The sequence below is a fragment of the Sminthopsis crassicaudata genome, chromosome 2 (genome assembly GCF_048593235.1).
Source record: "Sminthopsis crassicaudata isolate SCR6 chromosome 2, ASM4859323v1, whole genome shotgun sequence".
NCBI lineage: Eukaryota > Metazoa > Chordata > Mammalia > Dasyuromorphia > Dasyuridae > Sminthopsis > Sminthopsis crassicaudata.
In genome coordinates this window covers 278,648,313-278,663,217 of record NC_133618.1, presented here as the reverse complement: position 1 = coordinate 278,663,217, position 14,905 = coordinate 278,648,313, and the positions used below count along the sequence as shown (strand labels likewise).

At 34.7% G+C, this 14,905-nt stretch overlaps 1 protein-coding gene across 1 annotated transcript in view; it reads left to right on the top strand.

Annotated features, from left to right (window-relative positions):
• The first annotated feature begins 5,865 nt into the window (after positions 1 to 5,865).
• Positions 5,866 to 14,905, top strand: part of AKAP6 (A-kinase anchoring protein 6) — a 522,653-nt gene continuing 513,613 nt past the window's right edge. The window contains exon 1 of the mRNA XM_074284790.1: positions 5,866 to 6,087. Coding sequence (XP_074140891.1) covers positions 6,068 to 6,087 — 20 coding nt within the window. The 5' untranslated portion in view covers positions 5,866 to 6,067. The remainder of the gene's footprint in view (positions 6,088 to 14,905) is intronic.

Here is a 14,905-nt window from a genome sequence, read left to right as displayed (position 1 = left end):
TTTTCTCCAGAATGCAATTGTTTCTTCACTTAGAAAAGAGGAAAAATGGTTCTTTGCCAATAGTTTCATGTGCATTGGTGTTTGTCATCCCCAAATGAAGAGTGTAAACTTTCTGAGGTCAGAAACATAGTCATATACTATTTCTACATTTTAGATGAGCAAGCTTATAATGACTAATTAGGGAATGCATTACCAAATCTTGCCATCCACTTTCTGGCCATAATCTTCATTCTCCTTGTTCTCCTCCCCTTGGAAACTGGATCCTGCTCCTGGGACTTGATGTTCAAAGAAGTGAAATTTCATCTTACCTTGCTTAGTATAAACCTCTACTTTCTATTTCCAAAGTTAACATAATGTTGCCTCCAACTATCCTTATCATTCTCTTTCCAGAGCCCTAGCTCTGATAGGTAAGGGCTTTTTTGGGCTTATCTTGCTTAGCATCAAGGCCTTTTCATCACTTCTAGGCCATTTTCAAATCATGCTTTTTAATATAAACTCCCCTAAAGGGAGAGAATGTTTTGTTAGTTTGTATTTGTCTCTCTAAACATTATTAAAATACTTGGTACATAATAATGTGCTTAATAATGCTTTTTTTTTTCTTCATTTATTTATCCATTCATCCATCTCTTCATTCATTGCTGGTTGATTGAGTTAGAAAATTGGGTATAAAATAACTAAGGGACTGAACAGGGTTGTCAAAAGTAACTACTTTGGGAGAATTTGGACATATTTAAGCAGGAATAGTTTGCTTTAGGCTAAGATAGGCTTCCTTATTGCAAATTTCAGAATAAGGTTAACTCTTCTTTTTGTTTAGTTGTTTCCATCTTGTCTCACTCTTTATGATCCTGGTTTGGGGTTTTCTTGGCAAAGATACTGTAATTGTTTGCCATTTCCTTTCCTAGCTCATATTATAGATGAAGAATTGAAGCGAATAAGGCTAAGTGATTTTTTTCAGGATCATACAAGTGTCTGAGAACAGATTTGTGTAATATTCTGGACCATTACAGATTTGCATGCCTGTTTCTAAATCCAGTATTCTAGCCATTGTGTCACCTCACGGCCTAGGATTAACCTGGAGGCCTTTATTTTTCTCTTTTGAACAGGAATCCTATTGTATTTTTTTCCTTTCAATTTTGACAGTCCAGTCAACTAAGAGATATGGAGCACAATGTAGAAGATACTACATTGTTCCTGATACACCTTTGTGACCATGAACAAACCTCTTTTCTGAGCTTTTGTTTCTTCATTTAAAAAAATGGGAATAATAATGTTTGTATTATTCCATATTTGTAAAGCCACCTTGTAGGATTCTTGTGAGGTTCAAATAAGACTTTTGAGATTTTGAAGCACAAGTTCAGAGAATGACAAACTATGGTTAAGAATAGTTTTGTATTTAAAAAAATTTTATGATATGTAAAAATGTTAGATAGTATACAAAGAGACCAGCCAGGGGTGCTTGGGCTATATAATTGAAATAAATACTAGTTGTATTATTGTTTTTATTAACACATTTTCTATATTTTGTTTTTAATATTATAGCACAGTGCCTGGCCTAATAAAGACTTAATAAATACTAGTTGTTTATAGCCTTTTTATTGCCTAAATTTCTTCCTCTGTACCTCATCTATTCCTCTTCCAGAGAACCATCCTATACACAAATAATTTTTTATAGGAAAAGTAAAAAAAGAAAGAAAAATATCAATATAGTTGTAATGCATTGGAAAAAAAAACCAAAAAAACACATACGTTGTTTCACACCTATAAGCCTTCCCCCTTCCCAAAGGAATGGGGGTAGGTGTTTAAACCATACTTGTTATTTGGAATTTTGCAATATCCATTTTCAATTGTTTTGTGGTGGTTGTTTTTGTTATTTATATTATAGACATTATTGCTTTAGCAAAGTCTTGTGACTGAGAGGGAGTGAAAAATATATCTCCTCTTGGGCCAGTAGGAGAATGTTTGACATAGGAATAGCTAGATTGAATTTGACTTGAAAAAGTCTTAAATTGGTCTGAGATAGAAATGTCTAAGATGTCTCTCTCATGTTTGTCACATTAGTGACATGACCATAGAGACTTTATGTTTAAGGTTCTCTTAAGGTTCTCATTTTGGGGGGTTGTAGCTATTTTTATGGTCCCAGCAATGGTAGCTATCTATCTTATCTTGTCATCTTATTGATCAGCCAACAAGCACTTACTAAGTAATTACTGTATACTAGGAGTCATGTCAGGAGCTAAAGACACAAGGAAACATTTCCATTATAGAAAAGGAAATGATGTGCACACACTATTTCCAAACCATGCTGCTTCATGTGAACTCTGAGGGCAGTTTGCAATGTAAGCCTATGGTACAACAGAGCTCCTATGAAACCCACTGAGGTTGGAAGGAGGTTTTGCTCACTTCCTATAGTTTCCCAGTGTTAAGTATAGGATACAAAGGGGATGGTGATTTTTTGCAGTTAGTGTTACTTGAATTCTAAATATCTAGAAAATCATGACTAGGGAAAAATACTCTCTCCATAATTTCAGGTAGGATTTATTTGCTGACCTTTATTCCTTAGGATTTTATTATTTTATCTATGCCTTGGTTTCTTGCCTCACTAAGGAGCAAATTATTATTATTATTATTATTATTGTTTAATTGTTCAGTTGTGTCCAATTTTTCATGATCCTATGGACCATACTGTCCATGCAATTTTCTTGGGAAAGATACTGGAGTGGAGTGGTTTCCCATTTCTTTCTCCATGGATTAAGATTAAATGAGTTGCCCAGAATTATTATTATTCAAAAATTTAATTGAACTCTAATCTCTAATTGATTTATCTCTGATTAAACAATTAAAGCTTTTATGGCTTAAGAGCTTTCAACAACATTTGTACTTATTTTTTTCATTTTTGCTTTGAGCATCTTACTCTTTAGATCTATCTCCCCTTATGGAGGAAATCCCTTATACTAGGTCATGGGGAAAGGAGTTAGGTTCTACTTGACTTGCTAGACAACCCTCCCTAAGGCTCTATTCAATGGAGGGTATTTAAAGGGTGTGTTCTGTTGGAATCTGTTTTGTAGAGCCACATAAAGAGTACCAAGATATTCACTGCAGGCTCGGTTGCATCATGCTTCCCCAGTTCAGTGCATGAATTATTCACTACATAGGACCCTTTCTGAAAACAGCAACCGCATTTTTGGGTGTTTTTGTTGTTGTTGGGTTTTTTCCAAGATTCTGATAAAGGCTGGGTGGCCTATCAGATACCCCAGCAATGTTAAGAATCTGTTTCCCTGTACCTTGCAGTCACTGGGATAAAACAGCACATTATAGTGCTCTGTTGTTTGTCTCACTGGTTTGAGACGTCTGAGTCTTTTCAAAGGGACTGATTTTTGAAAAAAAAAAAAAAAAAAGTCTTTTGACATAAGTGATTTGAGACTTGGATTAAGAATCTGACACAAAGAAATGGTTAAGCCTGGCTTGGTTGTGTTTGTGGAAATCCATGTTTATAAATCATAGAATCATGGGATTAAGAGCAGGAAGGAACCTTAGAGATAATCTCATCTCACAATAGATCCTAGAATTACCCATGAAAAGGAACTTTTGTTGTTGATACAGTTCAGTCATGTCTGACTGATTCTTTGTGACCCCATTTGGGGTTTTCTTGGCAAAGAAAGATATTTAAAGCAGTTTGACATTTTCTTCTTCAGCTTATTTTCATATGAATATACTGAGGAAAAGAGGGTTAAATGACTTGCCCAAGTTCATACAGATCTGAGGTCAGAGTTGAACTCAGGTTTTTCTAATTCCAATCCTGGGGCTTTATCTACTCTGCCCACTTAGCTGCCCAGGAAAGGACTGTAGGGGATATATAATCATAGAATTATAGATCTGGATCTGGAAGGCACCACAGAGGCCATCTTGTCCAATTCTTTCATTCTACAGATGAAGAAAATGAAAGCCAGGGAAGTTGTGACTTGCTTAAAATTACACAAGCAGTAAGATTCAAAGGTAAGATGTGAACTAAGTTTTCGGATTCTAGAAATAAATATTCTTTCCCCTAAGAATACTTCAGAAGATATGTATGTACATATTAGCACTGCATCCTTATTTTATATGCTAAGCATTAATACTCTCTGGAGTCTCTTCTTGCTTTATTATAATTTTCTGATTCTTTGAATTATTATTATTTTAAAAAATTTGTCTGGCAGCCTGGAGCACATTATTTTGGATTTTCTTGTTTTCAGGGAATATGCCAAACAAGACTAGAAGAAAAGGTTAGTTTAGTGTATTCTTACACTAACTTAATGCTTGGAATTGGGTCTATTGAAGCAAAACTGGACTACCTGGCACTTACTACCATTGAGAGACATAGATGTAACTGTGTATGGTTAATGATTTCCCTTATGGGTTTGTTCATTTGGTCCTGGAGTTCTCTACTAATCTGTGGAGCTCCCCCCTTCCATTAGCTCTTTCTCAGGTCCCTTTAAATCATGTAGACCTTGAGCAACCTTCTCATCAATGTCTATAGGGGATAGCCATTTCAGGGCCAATTAGCTTTGCTCTGTTCCAAGGCCCTAATTCTGCAAGTGCACATTATTGATTGCAAGGGAGATGGGGCTAGGGTAGGGAGGAAGAATCATATAGACAATCACTACAGAACCTCTTTTGGAAAAACAACTCTAAAGGATGTTTTCTATCAATGGTGGGTCAGTAATATCATCTCCACATACAAAAGATAGCATTTTTTTCTTTTATATTTCCTTTAGCATCATTCTACTGTCATCTTACCAAGTAGTCACTCAATCACACTGTGGCCTTTTAACCTCATGAAAACAGGGGGAATGTGGCTTATTAATCAGCATTTGACAGGATTGCTATGACAAAATACTAATAAAAGAGAGCACAAAACACTTCCCAAATAGAAAATGCTATATACATGCTAAATAACCAGAAAAGAGTAAAAATAATTACTGATCCTGATTCTCCATAGATAAAGGCTATGTTTTATGATACTCAACCATTAGCCCAGCAGAGCAGTAGTGAGGTTTAGCAATAAATTACTTCTATTGATTAATCTAAGAAGAGGCTAGTACTCCTATTAATATTAGTGAAATAGAACAAGGTCTGAACTGCTTGCATAAGGCCAATCTTTTTGCTGCAAGAAAAGTTTGGGAAGCTTCCAAAGCTGACAAAAGCAAGCCTTAGAAAGAATAGCAAAAAAGTAAATAAATAAATATGTCAAGAGTACTTTGGTTCATGTGTTTTCTAAAGTAGCTCACATGCAAGGACTAGGAGTATTTAAATGATGATGTATCATGTCTAAGCTTTTTGTGTATAATTGCATCCTTTTCCTTTGTGTAAGGAATAAGGAAGTGACTCATGATGACTCCTCAGTGTAGTCTCAAGAGTAATCTCTTGACTAATATTTAAATAGTGTCAGTGAATCTTCTTTTTTGAAGTCACTCTAAAAAAACCCCACATTTATTGATTTGTTTTTTTATATTATAGTCATTTCTTGATATACCCTTTTTCCAACCCATCTAATGAAAAAACAGTTAAAACATGATAACATATATAACATTCCACATATGCAGTTTCCCACCTATTACTGAAAGAAAAAAAATATTTTATTACTATTTGAATATACTTTTAATGATTCCTTTTTCAGGAAGACATTTGTAAATCCTAGATGACAATATTGATAAGTAAATAGGTTCTAAAATAGCAGTTATAAAAAATTTTGTTTCAGCAATACTTTATGCTCTTACAAATTACTGAGAACCTCCAAAAGAACTTTAGTTTATGTGGATTATATCTATTGATTTTAAAATTGTATTTTTGTAGTGTATTATATTTTTATTGTATTTTACCACAGAAATTTAATTTTATTATGTTATAATTTAAATTTTTAGTACTATTATAAAAATTATTTTGATTTTCTAGATCTCCCAAAAAGGTCTTTGGGATTCCCCAAGGATCTCCAGACTATACTTTGAGAACTGTTCCTCTAAAGAAATCTTACTTGAGAAAATTGAAGTCATCCTATAGAAATCATGAAAATTAGCTGATTATTTACTCTACAATGTATTACCAAAATATGAGGTAAAGATATTAATCTTTTTTATTATTATTATAACTTTTTATTGATAAAACATAGCATGGTTAATTTTCAACATTGACCCCTGCAAACACTTCTGTTCCAACTTTTCCCCTCCTTCCCTCCACCCCTTCCCCTAGATGTCAAGCAATCCTATACATGTTAAGCATATGTTAAATGCAATATATGTATACATATTTATACAGTTATCTTGTTGCACAAGAAAAATTGGATTTATAAAGAAAATAAAAATAATCTGGGGAGAAAAACAAAAATGCAAGCAAACAACACCAGAAAGAGTGCAAATGCTATGTTGTGGTCCACACTCATTTCCCAGTGTTCTTTCGCTGGGTGTAGCTGGTTCTGTTCATCAATGATCAATTGGAACTGATTTGGATCCTCTTATTGCCGAAGGTACCCAGGTCTATCAGAATTGGTCGTCATATAGTCTTGTTGCTGTATATAATGATCTCCTGGTTCTGCTCATTTCACTTAGCTACAGTTCACGTAAGTCTCTCCAGGCCTCTCTGAAATCATCCTGTTGGTCATTTCTTACAGAATAATAATATTCCATAACATTCATATACCACAATTTATTCAGCCATTCTCCAACTGATGAGCATCCATTCAATTTCCAGTTTCTGGCCACTATAAGAAGGGCTGCCACAAACATTGTTGTGCATACGGGTCCTTTCCCTTCCTTAATATCTCTTTTGGGATATAAACCCAATAGTTATACTGCTGGATCAAAGGGTATGGACAGCTTGATAACTTTTTGAGTATAGTCCCAAATTGCTTTCCAGAATAGTTGGATCCATTCACAACTTCACCAACAATACATCAGTGTCCCAGTTTTCCCACAGCCCCTCCAACATTCATCGTTATTAGTTCCTGTCATCTTAGCCAATCTGACAGGTGTGTAATGATATCTCAGAGTTGTCTCGATTTGCATTTCTCTGATCAGTAATGATTTGGAACACTCTTTCATATGAGTAGAAATAGTTTCAATTTCATCATCTGAAAATTATCCATTCATATCCTTTGACCATTTATCAATTAGAGAATGGCTTGGTTTCTTATAGAGTCAATTCTCTCTATATTTTGGAAATGAGGACTTTATCAGAACAAGATATTAATCTTTAAAGTGTTTAGTATAGTCTTGACACTTTGGGCAACTCAATAAATACTTGTTTTCTTTCCTTTAATAGAATCCAATTCAACAAATATTTACTGAGGCGATAAAAAATAATAATAAAAATGGGTCTCTTCTTTTAAGGAGTGTGGAGTCTTATTGGGAAGCGAAATCAGGGAAATGGTTTAATGGCAATGTAAAGTTATTTGAGATTAAGGGTTGAGAGGGGTGGTATAGAAAATAAATCATGTAGGAATGTATATGAGGGAGAGATCACTATGGAGAGTATTCAGGAAATGCTTCATGGAAGAAAGGGCTGGGTCACAGGCATACATCTGGAAGAGACTTTAAAGATCACACTATCCAACCTTCTCATTTTATAAATGGGAAACTTGGGCCCATAGAGATTAAATGATTCATTGAAGGTCACACAGGGTGTAAAGAGAGAGGAGTTGCCATTTGAACTGTACTCTGTCTAGATTTCTCTTGTGAGTTAAAGGCCTGTGGGAGATTTTGGGCCATATATTCTGTTTTGAATTTCATATCCAACTAAACAAAAATTTTGAAACTTTTTGAGCTTTTCTTTGTAGTCTGATATTATAATTATTCTTTTCCCATATTACTTCCTATTGATAGGTAGTGTGCTGGAGAGTGCTAGACCTTGAATCAGATCAAACCTAGGCTCAAACTCTATGTGACTATGACTCTATAGTTCTAAGCCTTGGTTTCCTTATTTATAAAATTTATATATCTACAAAATATAAAATAATAACACCCATTCTATATATCTTGCAGGGATTATAAGGATCAAATATTTCTACATTGTTTTGCCAGCCTTAAAATGATATGAAGATTTTAGCTCTTATTATGAGCGATAATAATTATTCTTATTATGAATTCTCTCTTGCTCTTCAAAGTCCTTCATAATGTAGCTCCTTCCTGGTTTACCAATCTTTTTACATCTTTGTTTTTCTTCAGTTGTGTCTTCATGACCTTATTTGGGATTTTCTTGGCAAAGGCACTGAAATGGTTTTCCATTTCTTTCTTCAGCTCATTTTATAAATGAGGAAACTGAGGCAAATAGGATTAAGTGACTTGCTCAGGGTCACATAGTTATTAAGTATCTGAGGCCTGATTTTTCCTGACTTCAGACCTGGTGCTCTGTTCACTGTATCACCTAACTGCCCTCTTTTACCCTCCACCCTTCTATATATTCTGTGATTCAGTGACACACTTGTTTCCTTTTTATTCCTCCATAAGACACTCATTCTGAGTATTTTCTCTGATTGTCCCTTTATGCTTTGCACCTTCTGCCTATTCATCTCAGCCTCCTAGCATTCTTGGCTTTCCTCAAGTCTCAGCTAACGGCTCACCTTTTTATCAGAAGTCTTTCCTAGTTCTTCTTAAAATTAATACTTTCTCTTTGAGACTATTCCAATATATCTTATTTGTACATAGTTGTTTTTATGTTATCTCCTCATTAGAGTCAGCTCCTAAATAGTAGAGATTGTCTAGGGCCTTTTGCTTTAACCTTAGCACTGCACATACCTGGCACACAGTAGACAATAAATACAATTTTTCTGACATTATATGGCTTATTTGGAATTTTTCTGTTTTGGATCAAAAAGTACTTCTAAACTTCCAATTATACAGTCTTTCATCTCCATGGGAAAAGAATAGAGCCACCTCTCTAGCTTTCTCCTATATTATTTCCTGAATAGTGTTACTACTTATTCTAATGTTTCTATTACTTAAAGGACAGAGAATTGGCAGAATGTGTATACTATAAATACAATGTCCAAAATAAAGGCAGTGTTTATATATACACATATGCATATATATGTATATATATACATATATGTTTATACACACACACACATAGAAAGGTTGCTTTCTTGCTCAGTCATGTTTAATTCTTTTTGACCCCATTAGGGGTTTTCTTTTTTTTTTATTATATATATATATATATATATATATATATATATATATATATTTTATAATATTATCCCTTGTATTCATTTTTCCAAATTACCCCCCCTCCCTCTATTCCCTCCCCCCGACGACAGGCAATACCATACATTTTACATGTGTTACAATATAGTCTAAGTACAATACATGTGTGTGAATATCATTTTCTTGTTGCACAATAAACATTAGAATCCGAAGGTACATGCAACCTGGGCAGACAGATATTAGTGCTAACAATTTTCATTCCCCTCCCAGTGTTTCTTCTCTGGGTGTATCTACCTCTGTCCATCATTGATCAACTGGAAGTGAGTTGGATCTTCTTTATGTTGAAGATTTCCACTTCCATCAGAATACGTCCCCATACAGTATTGTTGTTGAAGTGTACAGTGATCTTCTGGTTCTGCTCATTTCACTCAGCATCAGTTGGTTTAAGTCTCTCCAGGCCTCTCTGTATTCCTCCTGCTGGTCATTTCTTACCGAGCAATAATATTCCATAACTTTCATATACCACAATTTACCCAACCATTCTCCAACTGATGGACATCCATTCATCTTCCAGTTTCTAGCTACAACAAAAAGAGCTGCCACAAACATTTTGGCACATATATGTCTCTTTCCGCTCTTTAGTATTTCTTTGGGATATAATCCCAGTAGTAGCGCTGCTGGGTCAAAGGGTATGCACAGTTTGATAACTTTTTGGGCATAATTCCAGATTGCTCTCCAGAATGGCTGGATTCTTTCACAACTCCACCAGCAATGTATTAGTGTCCCAATTTCCCCACATCCCCTCCAACATTTGTCATTATTTGTTCCTGTCATCTTAGCCAATCTGACAGGTGTGTAGTGGTATCTCAGAGTGGTCTTAATTTGCATTTCTCTGATCAGTAGTGATTTGGAACACTCTTTCATGTGAGTGGATATAGTTTCAATTTCTTCCTCTGAGAATTGTCTGTTCATATCCTTTGACCATTTATCAATTGGAGAATGGTTCGGTTTCTTATAAATCAGGGTCAGTTCTCTATATATTTTGGAAATGAGACCTTTGTCAGAACCTTTGTTTTTAAAAATATTTTCCCAATTTGTTACTTCCCTTCTAATCTTGTTTGCATTAGTATTATTTGTACAGAAACTTTTTAGTTTGATGTAATCAAAATCTTCTATTTTGTGATCAATAATGATCTCTAGTTCTCCTCTGGTCATAAATTCCTTCCTCCTCCACAAGTCTGAGAGGTAGATTATCCTCTGTTCCTCTAATCTATTTATAATCTCCCTCTTTATGCCTAAATCATGGACCCATTTTGATCTTATCTTGGTATATGGTGTTAAGTGTGGATCCATATCTAATTTCTGCCATACTAATTTCCAGTTTTCCCAACAGTTTTTTCCGAATAATGAATTTTTATCCCTCCATTAGGGGTTTTCTTGACAAAGATACTAGAGTGTTTACCATCTTCTCTCTTAATTTGGTCTCTCATACAGTGGTCAAGGATATAAGCTTGTATATTAAGTACAATATATAGGTAATCCAATTCAATTTGGTCAACATTTATAAAGTAATTAGAATATGTAAGACAGGGTGCTAGGTGTTGGAAAACAAAGAACAAATGAAAAAGCAGTTCAAGTACTTCTATTTTCCTGTAGAATACAGCATTTAAACAGACAGATGTATCATAATTTAAGGAGATGACTTCTGAAAAAAACAAAACAAAACTAAGGAGTCAATAAGGGAAAGATGAGGAGGCAGTTCATTCCAGCCTTGGAGAATAATCTTGGTAGAAGTAGGAAATGGAAGAGCAAGTTCAAGCAACTAGTCAAGTTAAGCTTGGAAGTAGGATGGGTAAAGAAGAGTATGACTATGATTAGGATATAAAGTGTTTTAAATAACAATTGATGGGGCTTTTTTTTTAATCTTAGAATCCAATAGAGAATCAATAGAGCCTCTTGAATAGGGATGACACAATTGGACCTGTGCTTTAGAAGGATTATTTTAGCAGCTTTGTAGAGATGGCTTGGAGAGATGAAAAATGGGAAACAAAGAGACTAATTATTAGCTATTACAGTCTTCTAGATGAAACAATGAGAGCCTGAAATAGCCTGATGGTTACATAAGAGGGAAGGAGATGGATGAGAGGTTGCATCAAAGAAGGTGCTGTGTTTTATGACTGAGGAAGAAATGTGAGATGCACAAATTTAGAGACATCTCCATTCCAAATGCTTATATTGACTATTTGTGCCCTACCTGTGGTAGAGCATTATGAACTCACACTGATTTATGTAGTCACAATCATTCACATTGTACATCGACCCTGACATAGTGAAGTTATTTTGGTCTTCTTTGGGTACAAAGGACAGCAATCAACCATTGAAGGGTAGGAGTGGGGAGTAGGACTTGAAGGAGAGTGAAAAGTTAAGGATGATTTTAAGGTTGTTGACCTGGAAAACTGGAAGGAGGGTGATGATGCCCATATAGGAAAGGGGAAATCTACAAAAGTTACAAACTTAAGGGGAAAGTCAAGTCTTGGAAGAGTTGAGTTTAAGAAGTCATTGGGACATCCAAGGAGTTTGTGATGCAGGATTAAAACTCAGGGAGACAACTTAGTTCTGGATAGATAGATCTGACAGACAGATAGATAAATAAATAAATGGAAAGAAATGACTAATAAACTAATGGGAATTGAAGATTCATAAAGAGATACAGAGGAGTGGAGGCTGTTCTAAACCTTTTTTTTTTTTTTTTTTTGCATAATAGACCCCTTTGGAGAAATAATGTATTCCAGTGTATAAATAGAAAATATATAGATTCTTAAAGGAAATAATATATTGAAATCCAATCACCAAAATATTACCATAAACATTCATGAACCCCAGGTTAAGGACCTTTAGAGAGAAACTTGAAGAAGACCTAGGTCAAATGAAGCTTTTGGACAGACCCCATAATTCAGGAGAATACATACAGTGACTCAATAAAAAAGACTGAGAAAAACACTTAGACAAGAAGAGACTTATGAAAGAGAACTATCATAAAAAGCAAAAGAAGAGAAAGAAACTTGTGATTAAACCCCCAACTGATTTAATTTTTGTTTTATGTTTAGCCTTGAGTATCTTTACAGAGAAGACAATATGTATCTTTGCATAGATTTCCTTATTTTCAGAGAAATTTCTTTAAGCAACTGTGACAAATGTTATTTGAATTTATTTGAATTCTTGCAGTGGTACACAGTTTAAAGCGTTCTGGGAGCCATAGGAGTTAGAAATGGTTTATGCTGAAAGACTTCATTCTTAAGTAGAAGGGTTACAGGACCATGTTTAGGCATAAGAAAGCTTATTCTGACAGTGCTATGAGGATGAATTGGAAGACAGAGGAGAGAGCAGAGCTGGTCTAAGACCTATTATAGGGCTGTTGCAATAGTCCAGTTCAGTGGTACTGAGTGCCTGTATTAGGGTGATGACCCTGAAAATAGAAAGGAGGAGACAGATGTGAGTAATATGATGGAGGAAGAATTGACAAGACTTGGTAATTTGGATATGCAAGGTGAGGTGTTGCTACATATTACACATTTATGTCATCCCTTTTACCATAGCAGCTATTGTCATTTAGAGAGAGAATGATGTTCAGGTTTTGCATAATTATAAATGTGCTGAAATATTTAGAATAAGTAATTGTTTCTGAAATTGCATCCATGTTGATGAAATCATTCAAATGGAAAGTGTTGCAAAGGGGAAAGAATGCATAGCATCTGAGTAATATTCAGGATTGGATGGTATTTGTGACCTATGAAATAATAATAAAATGAGGCATGATTTCCATTTCTTATCCCACCCCCACATAATATCTCTGTATAAAGAGCTTCCATTGAGGTCAAAACTCAGTCTCTGCTTAATCCATTTTTAAAGCTTCCTTTGAAGTCAGTGGGAGTTTTATGCCTAGAAGATGAGAATGGGGCTAAGGATTGCCTGCCTGCTGGGAGAGGAGTGCCAGACTTCATCACTGGAGAAAAAATAACCTTTATTGAGTACCCTAATGTGTGTGATTCATTCAGCTCCATACAAACGAATGCCCCAATCAGGCCACTTGTCTAATGCTATTTGACAATAAGTTGACAAAGTAGTAAGTATTCACATAATTCTTTACTAATATTATTTTGATATTTTTCAAATACTTCTAGGGAAACTATTCTTTTTAAGTACCTCAAGGGAAGGCTATTTTTTGGTGGTAAAGTGGATAGAGCCCTGGGTTTGAAATCAGGAAGACTCATCTTTCTAAATTCAAAAGTGACCACAGACATTTACCAGCTGTGTGACCCTGGACAAGTCATTGAACCCTGTTTATCTTAGTTCTTCATCTAGAAATGAGCTGGACAAGGAAATGGCAACTCCAGTGTCTTTGCCAAGAAAATCCCAAATGGGGTCATGAAGAGTTGGGTAGAACTGAAATGACTGAACAACAACAAATCCCTATCTAGTACAGTGCTTGGAAAATAGTAAATTAGCAAATACTCATTGATTTAATTGAAATTAGTGACTTTTTGAAGATTTTATTTACCTAACATTGGCAGGGGACACACATAAATGAATTTTGCTGATTATATGTGGTATTACTTTCACTGAGGTATAAAGCCTTTACTATATGACATACTCATAAGTTGCTGGAGCTAGAAAGATGAAAAAGGAGTTTTGTCCTTCAAGGATGTTATAATATTCAACAAGCATTTGTTTGTTTATTCTAGGTATGGTGTTAAGCACAGAGAGTATAAGGAAAAGAAAGTCCTTCCTTCAAAGAAGTTATATTATAATGTTGGAAGGCAACAATTTTCATCAATAAAATGAAGTTGGAAAGTGAGTGGGAAGGCATTTACTTAGGGCAGGGAAGAATGAAGATATGGCTGACCTTGGTACTTTCCTTAAAATAGAGAATAGGGAGAATAAGATAAATACACAAATCAATTAAATCTGATTTATTAAATAAGTATGGAAAAGAGGTGTCCAAAGAGAATGGTATGATTTTGAGAAGACTCTTTGTAGCACTTTTTCTTGAAATTACTTTGTATTTATTTGTGCTCCTGTATAAAACTAGGTATAAAACCTAGGATAAGTTTAAGAAGAAAATATGTTTCATTTTTGTTCTTGTAACTTCATCATATAGCATAATGCCTGGCACACGTTGGTTGATTGTTGTCCTTCCTGCTTGAAGAGGACTAACATGATATCACTATTCTAGGGGTCAGGATACAGTGTTCTTGATTGTGGCTGATCAGATCAATAAAGCTTGGAAAGCTCTCCCACAGGTTTTCTAATTGTCTATTTCTAATTTTCTGTCTTATTTTATTAGGAAGGAAAGAATATAACAAACAGTGAAGGAAATGACACTGGTGAATTTTAATGAATCCTTTAAAGATTTAAAGAACAGGAAAATTTTATGGGCCCAGGTTTTTCTTCTTCACTAAAAAAAAAAACATTTTCTTGTACATCTCCATATCTATCTGTCTATCTATTTATTGGCATAGATATAGAGATAGGTAGATATACTATAGTTGCTTCTTTCCTAATAATCATTTACCTCGAAAGGGAAAAAAAAGGCTTAGCAAAACTAACCAAAGAATTGACTATGCTTGATGTTTTATATAAAATTCTTCATTTGTAGTCTCCTTCTTCTCTGTTGAAAGGAGAAATATATTTCATCATTTGTTCTCCAATATTAAAACTAGTCCCAATTAATCTGAATT